Genomic DNA, 22,311 nt, shown 5'->3' with positions numbered 1-22,311 from the left:
GTACCGAGGAGATATGTGTGAGAGCATCATCTATGATGGGGAGGGGAAGAATGAGGACATTTCGGATGTCCTGGTATGGAACACCTCATCTTGGGCGCAGATGCTGCGTAGACGGAGGAATTGGGAGAAGTGCAGAGTCTTTGCAGGAAGCAGGGTGGGAAGAAGCGCAGTCAAGATAGATGTGGGAGTCAGTGGGTTTGTAACAGAGTTTAAGGTCAGGAGGGAAAGATTTAAGAGGAACTATTAAGAGGAACTATTAATAGGAACTAGAAGATTTACTAGGTTCAGAGAAGGGTTCAGAGAAGATTTTGCCAGGACTAGAGAGAGAGGTTGAGTAGGCTAGGTCTCTATTCCTTGGGCGCAGGAGAATGAGGGGTGATCTTATAGAGGTGTATAAAGTCTTGAGAGGAATAAATCAGGTAGAAGCACAGAATCTCTTGCCCAGAGTGGGGGAATCGAGGACCAGAGGACATAGGGTCAAGGTGAAGGGGAAAAGATATAATAGGAATCTGAGAGGTAACTTTTTACACACAAAGGGTGGTGGGTGTATGGAACAAGCTGACAGAGGAGGTAGAAACAGTTAGACAGGTACATGGATAGGACAAGTTTGGAGGGGTATGGACCAAACGCAGGCAGGTGGAACTAGCGTAGGTGGGAAGGCCGAAAGGCCTGTTTCCACACTGTATCACTCTCTGACTCTATGAACCTGAGGGGTAACAATTTCACACAAAGGGTGGAGGTTGTATGGAACGAGCTGCCAAAGGATGCAGTTGAGGCAGGTGCTTTTGCAATGTTTAAGAAACATTCAGAAAGGTACATGGATAGAATAGGTTTAGAGGGATATGGGCCAAACGCAGCTAAACGGACTGGTGTAGATGGGAAATGTTGGGCAAGTTGGGCAGAAGGGCGTTTCCACGCTGTAAGACTCTGACTCTCCACTGTTATTTGGCAATGCTCAAAAGATTAAAATATCAAAGCACACGATAACCACAGCAAGATTTGATCCTTAAATATCAACTTCTAGTGATTCCATTTTTTAAATACAGACCATGGCAGCAGTTAACAAGGACAAAATGAACTGTAGGATAATAAAAGGGAATTATTCTATGTAAATGACTCATTCTTTCATAGCAGCCTGTGTGTTAGCTTAGTGAAGTGTCTTTAAGATATTCTTTTTGTTCAAGCAAAATGATGAGTCATATCATTGTAGCATTCTCAGCACATAATTTAGCAGAGTTATTTACAGAATGAACTAAACGCACTGTTCATACCAGGTCTGCTTTCTTCAGCTAAGGGACTTGGCGAACCCTCATCAAAGGGGATGTCCATTCCTACATCCTTTGTCGATGATCTACAAAAGACAAACATGTCACCAAAGTAATAATTGAAACTTGGCAATGCAATGTTTTCATGTTCAAAAGTAAAATCTTTGATTTATGTCCTATATTAATGACCTTGGGATGTTCCAAAGCACATAACAACAAAGTTATTTTAAAGAGAAGTCATTGTTTCAACGTAGGAACTGTGGCAGACACTTGGCCAATTCCAAAAGCAGCAACAAGATTGATGAAATAATTTGCTTATTTAAAGATCTGGCTTGAGAGATAAACATTTGTTGAAACGAAGCAGCACCTTCTGTTCTTCATAATACTAGGCCATGTCATCCAAAGCGATATCTGCCTGTCACGCACCTTGTACCTGTGGCCTCCAGATCAGCAGACTCACACTGCAGTACGCTCTGTGCCACTTGTCAATTATCGATGTGTAAGAAACGTCACATGAGAAGCACTCATGCTCATTGATGATGTAATTTATTTGGTTTCACAGATTATTAATATTGCAAATCCTTTGTGTCAATTTTTGGTTCTATAGACAATAGACAATAGGTGCAGGAGTAGGCCATTCAGCCCTTCGAGCCAGCACCGCCATTCAATGCGATCATGGCTGATCACTCTCAATCAGTACCCCGTTCCTGCCTTCTCCCCATACCCCCTCACTCCGCTATCCTTAAGAGCTCTATCCAGCTCTCTCTTGAAAGCATCCAACGAACTGGCCTCCACTGCCTTCTGAGGCAGAGAATTCCACACCTTCACCACTCTCTGACTGAAAAAGTTCTTCCTCATCTCCGTTCTAAATGGCCTACCCCTTATTCTTAAACTGTGGCCCCTTGTTCTGGACTCCCCCAACATTGGGAACATGTTTCCTGCCTCTAATGTGTCCAATCCCCTAATTATCTTATATGTTTCAATAAGATCCCCCCTCATCCTTCTAAATTCCAGTGTATACAAGCCTAATTGCTCCAGCCTTTCAACATACGACAGTCCCGCCATTCCGGTCCATTCTGTTCATTGTTGGGATGCGGTGGCTCATTACAGCCCACGCTCCAAAAGAGAGATATATCACTAGGTTGCCACGTCAATCATCTATCTACGAGGAAACAGAAATTTCAGAAATTCTTCACCCCAAATATTTCTGGCTTGAGGGTTAGTCTTTTGGGAAAACAATCATATGCAGATGCAACTTTTTCAAAATTCATTTCACCCCAGATTGAGCCAGGACTCTGGGATTGGCCATGTCACAGCCAGCTAGAGGTTTCCAATTGTATCAAAAATGTCTCAGCAGATCTGGAATGCTGCTCGCTGAAGGAAACCCTGTATTTTAGTTTACAATGGTGCAATAAGGGACCAGGTTCACTGGAAATTAGGTGTTCAGAATGTGGCTAGATCAGCAATCAATAGACCTTTCTGTTAATCCTTCACCTCCTGACCAGAGACACAGATAGATTATTCTCATGTCCGCCAGATGTTGGATCAGATGATGAAGCTCCAAGCCACCAGATGTTTAATATCTGCTTGAGAACCGTCTCCTTAGTTCAGCAATTCAATCCAAAAGTTTGTGTTATATTGTTTCAATTGAAATTGGGTTTTAACATGCAAATTAAGTGCATGACGTAGTTAAGTCTTGTGATCTAGATAGTGCAAACAGTTGTAGAATGTGAAGCCTGTGAGGTCATTTTAATAGCTGGAACAATAAAAGAGAACTAAGACACAAAGTGCTGTCTCCGTTCTTTATCGTGAAGATAGACTTCGAGGCAACATAAAACATTACATAAATATGGTGGTTGAATGTGCTGTATCCTAGAAATAGAGTCATAGAGTCACAGAGTGATACAATGTGGAAATAGGCCCTTCGGTGCAACTTGTCCACGCCGGCCAACAATGTCCCAGCTATACTAGTCCCACTGGCCTGCACTTGGTCCATATTCCTCCAAACCTGTCCTTTCCATGTACCTGTCTAACTGTTTCTTAAACGATGGGATAGTCCCAGCCTCAACTACCACCTGTGGCAGCTTGTGCCATACATCCATCACCTTTTTTATGAAAAAGTTACCCCTTGGATTCCTATTAAATCATTTCCCCTTCACCTTGAACCTATGTCCTCTGGTCCTCAATTCCCCTACTCTGGGCAAGAGACTCTGTGCATCTGCCCAATCTATTCCTCTCATAATCTTGTACACCTCTATAAGATCACCCCTCATTCTCCTGCGCTCCATGGAATAGAGACCCAGCCTACTCAACCTCTCCCTATGGCTCACATCCTCTCGTCCTGGCAACATCCTCGTAAATCTTTTCCGAACCCTTTCAAGCTTGACAAAATCTTTCCTATAACATGGTACCTAGAACTGAACACAATATTCTAAATGTGGTCTCACCAACGTCTTATACAACTGCAACATGACCTCCCAACTTCTATACGCAATACTCTGACTGATGAAGGCCAAAGTGCCAAAAGCCTTTTTGACTACCTCAACTACCTGCGACTCGACCTTCAAGGAACCATGCACCTGTACTCCTAGATCCCTCTGCTCTGCAACACTACCCAGAGGCCTACCATTTACTGTGTAGTTCCTGCCCTTGTTCGACGTCCCAAAATGCAACACTTCACACTTCTCTGTATTACAGTCCATCAACCATTCCTTCACCCACCTGGCCAATCGATCCAGATCCTGCTGCAATCTTTCACAACCATCTTCACTATCTGCAAAACCACTAACTTTTGTATCATCAGCAAACTTGCTAATCTTGCCCTGTATGTTCTCATCCATATCATTGATGTAGATGACAAACAGTAACGAGCCCAGCACCGAACCCTGAGGCACTCCACCAGTCACAGGCCTCCAGTCCGAGAAGCAACCAATAGTCAATAGTCAATAGTCGTTTATTTGTTACATACACATAAATGTGTAGTAAAATGAAACATTACCCGCAGTTGAACAATAAGACCAATAAGATTAATCAATAAAAATGCAATAACACATACAATCACAACTAACACCAAACAAAAAGAAACATCCATCACAGTGAGTCTCCTCCAGTCCCTCCTCACTGTGATGGAAGGCCAAAATGTCTTTTTCTCTTCCCTTCCGTCTTGTCCCGCGGTCAGGCTGTTGGATTTGCCTCGTCGGGGCGGTCGGGGCTCCCGATATTGAAGCCGCCGCTGGGCGGTGAAAGGTCAACGGCTACCATCCTCTGCTTCCTTCCATGGAGCCAATTTGCTATCCATTCAGCTATCTCTGAGCAATGTCCTCAGATATATCTGATCAGGTCCTGGAAATTTGTCTACCTTCGTACATGTCAGGACCTTCAGTACTTCTTCTATAGGAACACACAACGGAAATGAATGAATGAATAAGTTTATTGGCCAAGTATGCATATACAAGGAATGTGCCTTGGTGCTCTGCTCACAAATGACAACACAAACATACAGTTAACAATTAAGATGGCAAGAAGAAATGGTACCCAGTGAGACTCCACCAAGGCCATCGGGCACCTTGGATATGGATTTGTTCACCCAGTAGACAGCAGATTATGCCCTCAGCTTGCATTTCTCCATTCCCATGTGGCCTTCATGGATCTGCTGGAGAAGTTCTTGCTGCATTGATTTTGGCACAATGATTCTTGAACCAGCCAGCAATACACCGTCTTCTACAGAGATGTAATCTCTTGTGGACCAGTAAAGCTTTCTTTCTGGCTGGACTTGTTTGATTCTCTCAGGCCATCCTTGAATTACTAGTTGACTGAGTAGCTGCAACTCCCTTTCTCTGCTGGTCTCATCTCTGATCTGGTTCAGCTTTGTTGGTGTCACATTTATGATGTGATGGATTTTGACATCAAGATCTTCCATCTTGTTCTTCTCGTATGGTGAGAGGCAAGATAAAATGGCACCAACCATCTTTTCCTTTCCTCGTTTGTCTCTCATGGTGAAACCATAGTTCTAATGCCTCAAAAGGAGTCTCTGAAGTCTGGTCGGTGGTGAAAATAGATTCTTTGTGTTTATCTGTTCCAGCGGACGATGGTCAGTCTCAATTTCGATTTCCGTCCGTACAAATACTTTTCACATCGTAGACCGCAGCCAGCAGCTTTCAATATTGGCGTATCTTGTTTCAGCTGGTGTTAAGAGCTTTCGAAGCAAAATCAATTAGTCTACCATCTTGAAGTAGAGAAGCACCTACTCCCTTCTGAGATGCTTCTACCTGTAGAGTGACAGGCTTTCTTCTATAGTAGTGTGGTATTGTCTCACTTGCAATCAATTGTTTTTAGTCTGTTGAAATCTTGGTCATGGGAGGTCGGCTATTGGAAATCAACATCCTCTTTTAACATCTCTATTAGGTTGACTGTGTGGCCTGCAAGTTTGGGGATGAAGGAGTCCATGTATTGTTATTAGTGCTAGAAACGTTTGGAGCTCTTTCTTGTCAGTTGGTGCCTTCATTTCACTGATAACCCTTACCATATCCTCACTTGGTTTTACTCCACCTGCAGTGTAGTTCAAACCAAAGAATTGACATTCTGACACTTTAATGATGCACTTCTCAGCATTCAATTTTATGGCAGCCCTTCTGGTTTTGCGTCATGGAGGTTGTAGTCATGGACGTTGTCATCATGTCCAAAGACGGATGCCATCCGCTATCCCAACTGCTCCTTTGCAGTTGTGGTAGGTTTCATCACATGTTACAACCCAGTTTCAATTAATAACAATATTACAGGTAGTACATATGAGATCAATAGGTTTCCTCAGCACTGCACTGAGGCAACATCCTAAGGTTATAGTACTCAGTTCACTGACTTAGAGACAAAAGTGTTACCCTCTGCACCCCTGCAGAACTCTTAAAAAGTAGCTTGGTAGAAAGACAAGCCACAAGACCTAGAAGTCTCTTACAGAGGTTTTAATTCCCACGATAATACTATTGAGTATTCTAATCTTTTGTAATTAACTAGATTAATTCCCAGATTTAATTAAAATGAGTGATTGATAAAACATTGTAAATTGTAATAGAAGACAAATTTGTTTTTGTGCCAAATTTATGTAGGTTATATTAATTTACAGGTTAGCTCATTAAATTAAAGTTATGATTTTATGCAATAGCAATACATTTCATTGACTTTTAAAATCATCCCAACTGGAACCAATTTTCTCCATGATTGCAACACAAATGAAGCACAAAACTTCTAATAGCAATAAGAACCGAACTCTGTTTTTTAAAAGCATCGTAACTGAATTCTCAAGATTTCAGAGAATCTCTGAAATTCTTTGAATTTTCTTTGGTAGTCGGAAGGGAAGCAGAGAAAATGAAAGCTTCAGCAACTGAAACAGGAATGAAAAATAAATTATTTCATGTCATGATTCAAATAATTCTATCCTATTTCATTTGAACGTAAAAATAAATTTGATGCAGAATTTCTAATTCTTGTTTGAAACAAAGAAAGTTTATATTTTTTTTAAATGAAAACATGGAGGGACTAAGGAAAAAGATGAATTAAAAATGCTGAAAAGAATTCCTCGGGTTCAAAAGCAACTGTGGAGAGTTAAACATGTCAATAATTTTTCATCAAAACTAGAAAAAAGAGATTAATTCAAAATGATGGAAGCAATTATGCTCACCTCCTGATGCCACACCCTACAGAGTGGCACAATTATGAAATGTCAACAGTTTAGTATTAACAAATGTTTTACTTGCAGCAGCATAACGGGCCTGTAAACACAATCTGCACAGATCTGGCATTGAAATTAGCCAAAATACCATGTGTACGCTGTAGATTGGTTTGGGATTAAGATTGTACCGCCGTCTAAATGGTAATTTTGCAAAATTCTTGGTTGAGATTGCAGCAGAATTTAACATCATACTACTTTCCTTCACTAATATCTGAAATAATTAGCCTTGTAGGTTTCAGTGTTATTCTCAGTGTTGCTTCCCTTTAAAAAGACCTGTGGAAATTTCATGAAGAATTTAACTTATAAATTTTTGAGTTTAATTAAAACCTTTTTAATTATTTGGCAATAATATCACTCTTGTTTTCCTTGTTCCACAGGAATGGCGGCGCTGCCCTAGCAGCTGCGGCTCACCTGCGGTCCATTTGTCTTTGTGTTTTTGTTGTTTTTTTTGTCTTAATTGTAGTTGTGATGTGGTGTTTTTGTGTTTGTGTACTATGTGTGTATGTGGAGGGGAGGGGAGGGGGGGAACTGTAACATTGTAAATATGTGTCCCTTCCGAACGGAGACCCGACCTTTGTTTTCTGGGTGTTGTCTCCGTTCCAGCTGCGGCCTACCATCGGCCCAACTCCTGGAGCTGTCGGCCTCCAGGGCTCTGGTTCGCAGAGCCCGCGGATCGGACTTACCATCACCGGAGCCGGACGTCTTCGGAGGCTGCGGGAGCGGCTGCGACTCGCCTTAGGCTCGGGCCGCGTGGATGCCGACATCGGGAGCTCCGGCAGCAGCAGCGTGTTCGCCCGCCCCGGATCGCGGGGCTTGGGTCGAGGACATTTCACCGTCCGGCGCGGCCTAAGATATGCCGCGGGATATTGCTCTGCTGGGCGGGGGCTTCAATGTCGGGAGCCACGACCGCCCCGACGTGCAACAACAGCGGCAGCGACAGCGTGTTCGCCCGCCCCCGGATCGGACTTATCATCGGCGGAGCCGGCCGTCTTCGGAGGCTGCGGGAGCGGCTGCGACGCGACGCGACTTGGGCTTGGCCCGCTGTGGACCGTCCGGTGCGGCCTGCAACCACAACAACCTGGCTGCGGGCGAGGACAGCAGGAGAAGGGAAAGACATTGTGGCCTTCCATCACAGTGAGGAGAGGACTGGAGGAGACTCACTGTGATGGATGTTTCTTTGATGGATGTTTCTTTTTTTGTGTGTTTTTGGGGTTGGGTAATTTGAATGCCTATTTAATGCTTTTATTGTTGGACTGTGTTTTTGGGGGTTTTGGGGTTGTGTAATTTGAATGCATATTTAATGCTTTTATTGTTGGGCTGTGTTTTGGGGGTTTTTGGGGTTGTGTAATTTGAATGCCTATTTAATGCTTTTATTGTTGGACTGTGTTTTGGGGGTTTTTTGGGGTTGTGTAATTTTAATGCTTATTTAATGCTTTTATTGTTGGACTGTGGGTGACTGAATTTCGTCCAATATTGGATGACAAATAAAGCTATCTTGAATCTTGAATCTTGAATCTCTTGAATCTTGAATCAACCATAATGCATTATACTGAACCACTGAATTAGAGTGACGACAATAATGTGTTGCCAAGACACCACAGTCATTTCACAAGAAAATCTATGAAACATGAGTATCAAAGCTGTCTGCAGGTTATACAAATAACAGAAATTTCAAAACGCAGCATGAAACTGCAAATGTTGGAATCTTGGGAGAAGGCAGAAACGGGGTACTGATTGAGAATGATCAGCCAAGATCACATTGAATGGCGGTGCTGGCTCGAAGGGCCGAATGGCCTCCTCCTGCACCTATTGCCTATTGTCTATTGTGCAAAACGCACAGAGCTCTGCAGGCTCCAAGGAATCCCAACATAACAGTATAACAGTATAACAGAGCTTTATTTGTCATTCGGTACCGAAGTACCGAACGAAACTACATAGCAGTCATAGAAAAAAAGAACACAAGACACATAGCCCCAACACAAACGTCCATCACAGTGACTCCAAACACCCCCTCACTGTGATGGAGGCAACAAAACTTCCACTCTCTTCCCCCCGCCCACGGACAGACAGCTCGTCCCCGACCGACCCGCACAGTCCCCGCAAGGGGATGGAAGTCCCCCCGGCCGAATCGCACCGGGCGCTGAAACGTCTCGCGGCCGAGCCGGGCGATGAAAGGCCCCGCGACCAAGCCTTGCGCAGCTAAGTCCCGTGGTCGAGCCGCACCAGCGATGTAAAGTCCCGCAGCCGAGCCGCACCAGCGATGTAAAGTCCCGCAGCCGAGCCGCACCGGGTGATGTTAAGTCCCGCAGCCGAGCCGCACCGGGCGATGTAAAGTCCCGTGGTCGAGCCGCACCGGGCGATGTTAAGTCCCGCAGCCGAGCCGCACCAGCGATGAAAAGTCCCGTGGTCGAGCCGCACCAGCGATGAAAAGTCCCGTGGTCGAGCTGCACCGGGCACTGTTAAGTCCAGCGGCCAAGCCGCACCAGCGATGTAAAATCCCGCGGCCGATCCGCACCGGGCGATGTAAAGTCCCGCGGCCGAGCCGCACCGGGCACTGTTAAGTCCAGCGGCCAAGCCGCACCGGGCGATGTAAAGTCCAGCGGCCGAGCCGCACCGGGCGATGTTAGGCCCCGCAGCCGAGCCGCACCCCGAGGAAGAGAAAAGTTTCCCTCACCCCCCCCCGCCACCCCCACCCACCCAAGAAAGGGTTACAAATATTCGTTTTTGGTCATCTACAATCCATTTTAAATGTAAAGATATCAATTATGGTGCTAGTGTAGTCTGGATGACAAAAACCTATTCTTCAATTCAAGTTAATAGCAGTGAGTACTAGAAAATCAACAGAAGTAGATCCTACTTGATCAATGTTACCCTAAACTGTTTCATTTTTAGACCTATTTTGAAGAGTTAGGCAAAGATAAAGGTAATATTTGACTCAAGTGCACCCAGTTAATATGGTCAGAATCAGACATGACTATGTTAATTTCTGCTAGTAGATTTACCGGACACCAAGAGTCTTTGTAGTTCACTGTTCTTCATGCCTTCCCCATTCATTTTGAAGACCTGATCATTACTTGACCAGACAAGTACATGTGAACATTTTGAGAGGTGAAAAATTACAGTGAGACAATAGCCTTTATTAGTTAAGATTTTACTTCTGCCAATAATGAACATGTATTGAAAAACCAATTTGACAAAAAAAAATAGCAATATTAAAAGTCATTGAGTTAAATATAAAAGGGAGCCTTTGAAAATACTAGTAAGGTATTCCTGAAATTGCCGCAGCAATGTGGTTTATTTCACATGTAAGAACATGATAACCTGAACAACCAATTCCCTACAAAATGAACATTAATGCAATTCTGTATATATATTCTTACATCTAACCATGCAAAACACTATTCTAAAAGGTGTTGTGACGTAAATCGATATATGATTACATACTTCTGTAAACATAGTTTACAGAATATTTAGACATGATGCATAAAGGAAGACAACTATCATCACAGCTGATGTTTAAATCTATTATTACCTGAGTAATACTCAATTGATTCCAACATTTTGCTGCGACTAATATATTTTTAGCCAAAGACCTCTGCAGTGCAAATGTTTTAATACAACTCTGCTTATGGTGCTTTGATTCCCTGCTGGTACTAATTCTGCAGTCACACAGGCCAAAGAGCCAACAACAGGAATGCACCACGGAACACTTAGTTCAAAAGCATCAAATGAAAGCATCCAAACACAGAACACATTAAAAAAGTGAGCCTGAACCAGTAAATGAATGTGCAATATGAAACTTCGTCCAGCTGAATGATGCTCAATGTTTCCTTCATTTGAATACAAGCTATTTTTACATTTAGAGTGTAAGAATCTCACATTTACTGTTTAAAATCAAAAGCTTTGGAAAAGCTATCTGTGACAGGAGTTTAAACATACATATATAGATGTGTTTTTCCATGCCCATCATTTTAATTTGAAAACTATTTTAATAATCTGCTCAAAAGAAGAATTGAAACATTTATTTAAAAATATACATGGTTACACAGCACCTTTAATATTGCAAGTCCTCTCACGAGGGCCTCCTCTATATTGGCTCTCACTAGGGTCTCCTCTATATCCCGCAGACCCGCTCTAGCTCCCCCTCTCCCCACGTATAACAAGGATAGAGTCCCCCTTGTCCTCACCTTCCACCCCATCAGCCAGCGTATACAACAAATAATCCTCCAACATTTCCATCACCTCCAACGGGATCCCACTACTGGCAACATCTTCCCATCCCCTCCCCTTTCTGCTTTCCGCAGAGACCGTTCCCTCCGTAACTCCCTGGTCCACTCGTCCTTTCCCACCCAAACCACCCCCTCCCCAGGTACTTTCCCCTGCAACCGCAAAAGATGCAACGCCTGTCCCTTTACCTCCCCCCTCGACTCCATCCAAGAACCCAAACAGTCTTTTCAGGTGAGGCAGAGGTTCACCTGCACCTCCTCTAACCTCATCTATTGTATCCGTTGTTCCAGGTATCAGCTTCTCTACATCGGCGAGACCAAACGCAGGCTCGGCGATCGTTTCGCTCAACAGCTTCGCTCAGTCCGCCTTAACCAACCTGATCTCCCGATGGCTCAGCACTTCAACTCCCCCTCCCACTCCCAGTCTGACCTTTCTGTCATGGGCCTCCTCCATTGTCATAGTGAGGCCCACCGTAAATTGGAGGAACAGCATCTCATATTTCGCTTGGGCAGCTTACACCCCAGCGGTATGAACATTGATTTCTCCAACTTCAGATAGTTCCTCTGTCCTTCCCTTTCCCCTCCCCCTTCCCATTTCTCCCACTGTCTTCCTGTCTCCCACTACATCCTATCTTTGTCCCGCCTCCTCCCCTGACATCAGTCTAAAGAAGGGTCTCGACCCGAAACGTCACCCATTCCTTCTCTCCTGAGATGCTACCTGACCCGCTGAGTTACTCCAGCATTTTGTGATACCTTTAATATTGCAAAGTAAATTTTTGGCCATAATGTGAGCAAACATTGCATTCCTTCTGCACTAACTTGGTAGATTTCATTTAATATTACTACTAAAGAAAATATTTAATTAAAATATAGGTTTCAGGGTCTTTCAATATTCGTATTTCTAGAATCCAATACTTCTGCGATTCTTTCCCTGCTAGTAAATTATCACTCTCACATTTATTTTCTCACATTAACTGTCATGTATCTCAAACTGCCTTCACATCCGGAATTTAATCCTAAAGCTTCAGCAAGGTGGAGACTAGTTATCACACTTACGACTATAACAGGATGTTAGTCATATTCATTATTCTTACATTCACAGATGATATAAATAGAAAATAAAGCTGTAATATACCAAGGCCCATTCCACTCCTTAGCAATTTTTAACAAATTAAGCAGGATTGTCTTTAAATTTCAAAGCCATCCTAGCTCGGCATCAATTTAATCCTCTTAGGATCTATTAAATGTCAGAAATCATTAAAAATAACTTACACTCAATTTTTTTTGAGGAATGGAGATACAAGGAATGGCAGCTGCTGCATAACAAATGACACAAAGTACTGGTGCAACTCAGCTGTTCAGGCAGCATCTCTGGAAAACATAGATAGGTGATGTTTTGGACTGATGTCTAATTGGTTGCGTGGTATGTAGATAGAGGTGAGAGGGTGTTGGACAAATGCAAAGTTTTAGGTTAGTTACATAAAATTGGAGAATGCAAAGTTCATACCATTGGGGTGTGTGCTACCCAAGTGGAATGTGAGGTGCTGTTCCTCCAGTTTGCATGTGGCATCACTCTGGCAATGGAGAAGGCCTCAAATAGAAAGATCAGCATTGGAGCGGGAAAGGGTGTTGAAATGGTTTGGTAACCGGGAGATCCAGCAGACCTGGGCGGACTGAACGCAAATGTTCAAAGAAATGGTCGCCTATTCTATGCTTGGTCTTGCCAATGTAATGGTGGCCACACAGGGAATACCAAATGCTGTAGATGAAGTTAGAGGAGGTGCACATGAACCTCTCTCTCACTGGATAGAACTACTGGGATCTCTGGGTGAATATGAGGGAGGAGGTATGTGTTACATCTCTTGTGGCTGCAGGGGAAAGTACCTTGGGAGGGAGTGGTTTAGGTAGGAAGGTATGAGTAAACCAAGGAGGTGCAGAGGGAGCAGTCTCTGTGGAGACAGACTGGATTTGGAATGGGAAGCTATGGCAGTGGTGGGATCATATTGAGGGTGATGGAAATGTCAAACAATGATGTGTTGGAAGCTGAGACTGGTAGGGTGAAAGATGAGGGTCTCATGTTTATGAGGATGGTAGTTTTCTGGTTGTGGTCCTAATCTTTGACCTCTAGTTAAAATGTATAATGGAATAGGGCTCTAATTCTGCAGTGTCAATCAAAATAAAAAATACTTAATTTATGAAGTTTTGTAGCATAATGTTCCCTGAAGCGCTTGCTAAATGATGTAATAAATAATATAAATACCAATATGAAATTATATAAGATAAATAATAAAATAATGTTTAGAACTACATTCCTTGTTTCTTTCTTTATCATTAGAACTTAGACTCGATCAGTTAAAATTAATTACATTCTTAAAATGCAAACAGATGTTCTGCTACTTGTTTTTCTCCCCTAGCTTTTAATCACAGTATGTGCTGTGTGATTATTAGTTCCATGCCAGTTCTGAAATGAAATCTACTGAACTTCAGAGGCAGCAAACAATATTACGTATGGTAAAGTATTAATTCTGACTAAAGAAGATTTATGGAATAGTCCAAATGCATATTCTGGAATAATCCAAAGAACAGCACATACTTTCCTCTACAACTATGATTTTTTAAGCCTAGAAATTACTGTTAGAATATTATGAGACAAACATTTAATAATTTGTTGAATTCAAATTTCAATTTCAAATTATCTTAATACCTTATTTTAAATGGCTGAAGTAGAAAATAGAGTATATATTTAAGATTTTGTCTGCAACTAAGATTGCACAGTAACAGTTAATAATTCCAATGCTTTTTTTGTCAAAATATATCATTGATAATATTTGTACAGTTTTAAAATAGATCTTCATTTCATTAACTGTCACAGAGCTAAAAATCATCTATCTGAAGATGACTATTGATTTCAACCTGTCCTTTTTGCTTTTGAGCACTTGGATTGCATGAAAGAGAACATGCTCTGTTCTCTCATTTGCTTCCTGCCAAGAAGTGCACACGTGCTTGCTTATTAAAACAACTGGTAGATCTACCAGGAATGGATTAGTATATCCTTCACTGTGTGTGTCCTGGGTCAATTAATCCTTCCAAGAAATGGGTACATTATCTGCTCAGATGTCACCAATGCAGCAGCTATCAAGAAAAGTCTGAAAATATACTGTACTTCTGTACATGTGATAATAATAAACAAAACAAAACTTTTGTGTCTACCTTCGATTTAAACCAGCACCTGCAGTTCTTTTCTACACATCTAAGGTAAACTGAGCTCTGGTTTTCCATTAACAAACTCAGATCCACTTATAACAGCAATGTAGAGCTGCTGGCTGCCACACACAATTCAGTGGGGTAGCACAGATCATCTCAGATTTCCCTGCAATTAGACTTGTGAAATCTGCCAGCGAGCCTGTACAGTTCGGGTCACCCCATTACAGTAAGGATGTGGTGACTTAAGGGTGCAAAAGAGGCTGAATGCTGCCTGGATTTAAGAGCACTAGCTGTAGGGAGCGGTTGGATGAATTGGATTGCTTTCTCTGGGGAGTTGGACATGAGGAGACCTGATCAAAGTATAAAAAATTATGAGAGGCATAGATAGTGAAGACAATCAGAACACTCTTCCCCTGGGTGGAAATGTCAAAGATGAAAGGGCAAAGTGAGATAACTATCTTCCCCTGGTTCCCATGCAATTTAACCTTCCAGAGCAGCTTAACAAGTGGAGCCTTTCAAAGATATTGCCAAAGTCCATATAGACTATGTCTAAGGCACTGCCCACATCAGTCTTCATGGTTACTTCTTGAAAAAACTCAATATACTTCATGAGACCTGATCTCCCCTGCACAAAGCCATGCTGACTATCCCTAGTTAACCCATCTGTTTCTCACTGTCTCTATCACAGTAGATAAAGACTATCGACTGACATTTATTATAAACCCACTGAGTACCACAGCTATGTAGACGACACTTCTTCCCACCCTGCTTCTTGTAGAGACTCTATTCCCTACTCACAATTCCACCGTTTGCGCCCAAGATGAGGTGTTCCATACCAGGATATCGGAGATGGAATGGGGGTTCCCCTCTTCCATCATAGATGAGGCCCTCCTCGATATCCCACAGCTCCGCTCTTGCTCCCCCACCCCCCAATCGCAACAGGGACAGAGTCCCCCTTGTCCTCACCTTTCAGCCGTCACATACAACACATAATCCTCCGGCATTTTCGCAACCTTCAAATGGATCCCATCACTAGTCACATTTTCCGATCTCCACCCCTTTCCGCTTTCCGCAGAGACCGTTCCCTCCGCAACTCTAGTTAACTCGGCCCTTCCCACCCAAACCACTCCCTCCCCGGGTACTTTCCCCTGCAACACCTGTCCCTATACCTCCCCCCTCGACTCCGTCCAAGGGCGCCGACAGTCTTTTCAGGTGAGGCAGAGGTTCACTTGTACATCCTTATCTACTGTATCCGCTGTTCCAGGTGTGGACTCCTATATATCGGCGAGACCAAGTGCAGGCTCGGCGATCGTTTAGCTGAACCCGTCCGCTCAGTCCACCTAAACCTACCTGATCTCCCAGTTGCTTTTCTGTCCTGGGCCTCCTCCAAATTCAGAGTGAGACCCAGCACGAATTGGAGGAACAGGACCTCATATATCACTTGGGCAGCTTACACCCCAGTGGTATGACTTCGCTAACTTCAAGTAACCCTTGCCTTCCCTCTCTCTCCATCCCTCCCCCCTTCCCAGTTCTCCGACTAGTCTGACTGTCCTCGTTTACATTTTATCTCTGTTTGCTTTGTTGTTACCTTCTCCTAGCTAACAATGATCTATTCTACATTTTCCTTGAACTTCATCCCCTTTGTCTCATTTTCATACCTCACACTTCCTTATTTCTGGATCTCCCTCTCCCCTGACAGTCTGAAGATGAGTCTCGACCCGAAATGTCACCCATTCCTTCTATCCAGAGATGCAGCCTGAGTTACTCCAGCATTTCTTTGCCTATTTTCGGTTTAAACCGGCATCTGCTGTTCCTTCCTACAACAATAACTGGATACCACATTGGCCTCTTGGTAGGAAGCAGAGGGTAATTGTGGAAGGTTGTTTTTCAGACTCAAGGTCTGTCACTTGGAGTGCACTTCAGGAGTCAGTGCTGGGCCCATTGCTGTTTGTCATCTGTATCAACATTTGGATGAAGCATGATTAGTAAGTTTGCAGATGACACTAAGGTTGGTGGTATCGTAGGTAGTGAAGATGGCTATCAAGAGTTACAGTGGGATTATTGATCAGTTCGACAAAGGGCCGAGAAACGGCTAATGGAGTTTAATTAAGACAATGTGAGATATTACATTTTGCTACTTGAGTTAGTAATTGGGGTAGGTACTATAACAACATTTAAAAGACCGTTGTACATTGATAGGAACGATTTAGAAGGATAAGGGCTAAATGTAGGGCAAATGTGACAAGCCTAGATGGGGCATTTTCTGGCATGGCCAAGTCGAGCCAAAGATCCTGCTTCTATGCAGTATGATTCTACACATAGCAACCAAAAATATACTGAGCATACTACCACATAGAATAGAAACAAATAGCATTTTATTCTACAGTGATAAAACGCAACAGATTATGTGTCATAAACATCATCTTAAATACACGATCATTCATATGGCCATCAGATTATTAGTGTTAAATAATTATCCTCTAAGAACATTAAAAGTGCACAGCATACTATTTAACTCCCTTATTCTCTACGTAAATGTCATAATTTTGTTAGAAAACATTAACAATAAATATGCATTTTCTTTGAACCAAACACACTGAAGTACTACCTTAAAATGATTAAAGAACAAAGCAGTTATAAAAAGATATTGCTCAGATAACTCAATTAAAAAGGTATAAATGTACTTATTCTCCGACAGCTTCAGTTCCAAAATCTATCCCAGAAGCCATTAATAATTGTGTAAATATACTTCCCATGACAACATTCATATTCAATTCTCATGTTCTAATTGGTGTACCTTTCTATTCCAACAACAAACCTGTCCTTGAATTGAACAGCAAAGGTTCAAATTACAGGAAACAAGAGACAAAAACTCATGACACTGTCAGACAATATTTTCTCTCCCCAGCCACCAAAGAAACTATCTGTGGCCAATCAGCTTTCTGGAATGAATGAATGACGGAAATTTAGAGGCGTCAGCAATGCACAATGGCCCACAATAGAGGCATGCAGCTGGTGTCTGACCAACACAGCACACACTGAGCAGTTAACTAACACGTTTGTCTAATTCCACTCATTCGGACCTGTTTTGCATAGCTTATTCAACGTATAGTTTCCACAAGGCACGATTAGAGAAATGCCAATATCTTTCTGTTTTCACTCCAGCCTTTCGTATCCTTTTATTTACAAAATAAATTGGATTTGAGAAATATTTACACACATCGAATTAAGCCATATTTCTGAATTTCATGTTATATATATATTAGCTTCTACTGGCTTTATCAACAAAATAAATTAGGAGAATTCCTCATCAGGAATTCTATTCTTGATATTCTTTGTACCATGCATTTTTTATACCCCAGCTTTGTTTAATCTACTACTGTCCCTCACATAAAGCTGCTAACAAAATACTTCACAAATACAGCACAGAAGTATTATTGACATCTGTTCCAAATCAGAAAATGGGAAATCCTCAATATACGACTACTGGTGTATGATTCGGCACATGAATACATTTGAACAATGGAAGAATTAACATTGAATTTTTAAGTGTAAAATAAATATTTCATAATGGAAAAGCAGATGAAATTCATTCAGACAACAAGCAGCAATTACCATATCCAGCTCTTTGTGAACAATCGCAAGCGAGCATAGATTTCTTCAGCTTCATTTATTTAAATACCAATTAAAATAAATAAGCTCTTGAATCCCTTACCTTTCAAAGACGTGGGCAATATCTTCACTGAAATTACACAATAATCGTCACTTTACCCTGAGCATCCCTACGTTCAGTTCATTCCCAAAACGGATCATCCATTTCACTGCTGATCACGTGACAGATGACACATCAAAACACAGATGATCACCTGCTTTCTGATGATAGCTCTTCAACGAGAATATCAGCAGCTTGGATTTTAGTGATGGATGAGAGCAGTAAGAATTCATAAGGAATGGCAACTGATTTTCATTCCCAAAGGTTTATATTCATGAAATGTTACCTTTGTGAACCACAGTGCTGTGCACCTAATAAAAATCGGCCAAGTGGAATAGCTGCTAGCAGCACAGGCAGTTTTGAATAGGGAGAATTTTAGTGCAAAATACTAAACACTCATAAACCATTTTCAATAGATGTTAAAGAATTGCTCGATGAAAGAAAACATAACCTTGATGTATTTCAATCTTAATTTATATAATTAATTGTTGGGGGAGGGGGGTAGTAGTAATTATTCATATTAAGCTGGTAAATAGTGGTGCTACAGATTACTTTACCCATTTAAATAGACACACATCCCAGGCTTCCATATGCTTGCAGTTAAAAATAGAAATCATGATTTATTTTGCCGAATTCAGAACAATGAACCCAGTTTGCTCCATTGCTTTACTTCAAGTGGTGTACAGTGGCTGTACCCCACCTTACTGAGATTCACCAACATAAATGTTGGCTGTATCATCTCTTGAGCCGCGCACAATCTAACCTGTCACAAGATCCATCGGTTGCAAATAAAGCGGAGGAAAATGAATTCTTCAATCAATTATTCTAATTCAGTTCACAGTATTTAATTATTTACATATTGGATATAGAACAGCTAATTTGATTTATTTAAACAATTACATTTCTAAATTATTTACTTACTAACTTTGAAGTAATGTCCCCATGACTTCATCAGCCAGCGAAGTTGGGGGGTGGCCTGGCAGCAATCAGAATCAGGGTTTTTATTGTACACTGTTGGACGCCATTCCAATGGCACTCCAAGATGATGTTAGCCAACAGTCAAATCATCTGCATCAGTGTCATATACGTCTGGGTTCAAGGTGACTGCAATGGACAATTGAAAACGCAAACCATGCCAACAAGTCTGGTCTACGCTGCTCACCCAAGGTCAGAAGGGTCCCAACCCGAAATGTCACTTATCCATTATCTCCAGAAATGCTGCCTGACCCACTGAGTTACTCCCGCACTTTGTGTTTATCTTCGTAATAAACCAGCATCTGCGGTTCCTTTTTATTTCATTAAAGGTCTTTTGGATAGTTGTCAAAAGCTTCAAGGGCGTACTTGCAAAGGGGAACTACAGTGCCCTCCATAATGTTTGGGACACATGGCTTCACAGGTGTTTATAATTGTTCAGGTGTGTTTAATTGCCTCCTTAATGCAGGTATAAGAGAGCTCTCAGCACCTAGTCTTTCCTCCAATCTTTCCGTCACCATTGGGAACTTTTATTGCTGTTTATCAACATGAGGACCAAAATTGAGCCAATGAAAGTCAAAGAAGTCATTATGAGACTGAGAAACAAGAATAAAACTGTTAGAGACATCAGCCAAACCTTAGGCTTACCAAAATCATCCGTTTGGAACATCATTAAGAAGAAAGAGTGCAATGGTGAGCTTACTAATCGCAAAGGGACTGGCAGGCCAAAGAAGACAGCTGATGACAGAAGAATTCTCTCTATAATAAAGAACAATCCCTAAACACCTGTCCGACAGATCAGAAACACTCTTCAGGAATCAGGTGTGGATTTGTCAATGACCACTGTCCGCAGAAGACTTCATGAACAGAAATACAGAGGCTACACTGCAGGATGCAAACCACTGGTTAGCCGCAAAAATAGGATCTCCAGGTTACAGTTTGCCAAGAAGTACTTAAGAGAGCAATCACAGTTCTGGAAAAAGGTCTTGTGGACAGATGAGACGAAGATTAACTTATATCAGAGTGATGGCAAGAGCAAAATATGGAGGAGAGAAGGAACTGCCCAAGATCCAAAGCATACCACCTCATCTGTGAAACACGATGGTGGGGGTGTTATGGCCGTGGGCATGTATGGCTGCTGAAGGTACTGGCTCACTTATCTTCATTGATGATACAACTGTTGATGGTAGTAGCATAATGAATTCTGAAGTGTATAGACATATCCTATCTGCTCAAGTTCAAAAAATACCTCAAAACTCATTGGCCGGCGGTTCATTCTACAGCAAGACAATGATCCCAAATATACTGCTAAAGCGACAAAGGAGTTTTTCAAAGCTGGAAAATGGTGAATTCTTGAGTGGCCAAGTCAATCGAACTCAATTGAGTATGTCTTATATGCTGAAGAGAAAACTGAAGGGAACTAGCCCCCAAAATAAGCAGAAGCTAAAGATGGCTGCAATACAGGCCTGGCAGAGCATCACCAGAGAAGACACCCAGCAACTGGTGATGTCCATGAATCGCAGACTTCAAGCAGTCGTTGGATGCAAAGGATATGCAACAAAATACTAAACATGACTACTTTCATTTACATGACATTGCTGTGTCCAAAACATGGTGCCCTGAAATGGGGGGACTATGTATAAACATTGCTGTAATTTCTACATGGCGAAACCAAAATGTATAAAAATACGTTTTTTTAAATCTGACAATGTGCACATTAACCACATGTGATTAACCACTATTACAAATCTCAAATTGTGGAGTACAGAGGCAAATAAATAAATGATGGTCCCAAACAATATGGAGGGCACTGTATATTTGAATAGAACTCTCTTTAAAACAGAAAATGTTGATCTTTGCTTAATTATTCTTGTCTTCTAAAAACGATTAACAATCTTTATAAGGAAGTGATGCGTTATATAAAAGTACAGAACCACTATGGCTGGCATCCATGTATTTCCAATGGTGGTGTACATGATGCATCCTTTAATCAAATAAAATGTCACCAATGAAGCCTTCCTTTCTTTCAGGAATTCACAGAACAAGTGGCCAGTAGAGGATTGTTGACCATTACTGATATTCTCGGAAAAAAAACCTCCTTAAATCCAACATCCCCACCACACTGTTCTACCAGCAAAGAATTGGGTAATTTAAACATGCATCTCTTGTTTTCCTCTTCCACCAGCCACCAGCAGTGGTTGTCTCGCCAACAGTCTGTCTTGTCCTTTCTTCTTTTTGTTATTTTTAGTATGTGTTAAAAGTATACTTTAGTGTTCCCTGGTTTGATGTGATTTTGTTCCATATCGTATCTCCGTCCTAATATCGTGGAGTTGGCGGCCTTTCCTGGAGACTGAACCGGCGCTACAAACCGCGAGAGTCTGCGGGACTTTAACATCACGGAGCTTGCGATCTTTGCCAGGGATCGAAGCTCCAACTACGGGGCCTGTGGATTTTAACATTGTGAAGCCCGCAGTCTCTGATATGAAGAGGGCGATTTGGGAGCTCCATGCCGCGGAGAGAGTTTCAACCGCCCCGACGCGTGAGTTTCGATCACCCCGATGGGGGCTTCGATCGTCGGCTGCAGGGGCTTTGATCGCCCCGACTGCAGATAGTTTGACAGCCCCGACCGCGGGAGAACAAGAGGAAGATTAACTTTAATGTCTTCAATCACAGTGAGGAATGTGGAATCCACTTTGATGAATGTTCATATTAAATTTTATGTGGTTGCGTGTCTTGTTGCTTTTCACTTAGTATGGCTATATGTTAACTCAAATTTCACTGTATCTTAATTGGTACATGTGACAATAAACTGACCTTGAAACATTCACTATGACCATATCCTTTGCTGTGTAGGAAAAAAAACTGCAGAAGCTGGTTTAAATCGAAGGTAGACACAAAAAGCTGGAGTAACTCAGCGGGTCAGGCAGCATCTCTGGAGAGAAGGAATGGGTGACGTTTCAGCTCGAGACCCTTCTTCGACCCGAAACGTCACCCATATCCTTTGCTGTTCTCATCTCAACAAATATCACCTGTCGAGTCTGCAGATGACGCCATCTGAAACTGATGATAGTACGACATTACTCCTAGTGACGCACAATCACAATCAACTCATATCCTAACACTTACAGTAGATGATAACACAGATGCCAGATCTACACATGATGCATCACCAGACATCAGTGGACTGCAGCCCCAGGTCAGGTGGAA

General features: G+C 42.2%; 1 protein-coding gene across 13 annotated transcripts in view; it reads right to left on the bottom strand.

The window, feature by feature from the left end:
• Nucleotides 1-22,311, bottom strand: part of LOC144592034 (protein prune homolog 2-like) — a 255,624-nt gene that overhangs the window by 70,873 nt on the left and 162,440 nt on the right. For 6 of the 13 annotated variants that reach the window (XM_078396229.1, XM_078396232.1, XM_078396233.1 and 3 more), the window contains exon 2: nucleotides 1,263-1,351. In XM_078396229.1, the coding sequence (XP_078252355.1) occupies nucleotides 1,263-1,351 (89 nt within the window). Of the gene's footprint in view, nucleotides 1-1,262; nucleotides 1,352-17,217; nucleotides 17,310-18,135; nucleotides 18,268-22,311 lie in introns of those variants that run through there. The other 7 variants (XM_078396228.1, XM_078396231.1, XM_078396241.1 and 4 more) reach the window with 5 other exon arrangements.

Source organism: Rhinoraja longicauda, chromosome 3, assembly GCF_053455715.1.
Source record: "Rhinoraja longicauda isolate Sanriku21f chromosome 3, sRhiLon1.1, whole genome shotgun sequence".
In the NCBI taxonomy this organism is placed as follows: domain Eukaryota; kingdom Metazoa; phylum Chordata; class Chondrichthyes; order Rajiformes; family Arhynchobatidae; genus Rhinoraja; species Rhinoraja longicauda.
The sequence above is the reverse complement of the archived record's forward strand: the minus strand, read 5'-3'. Positions and strand labels throughout refer to the sequence as shown.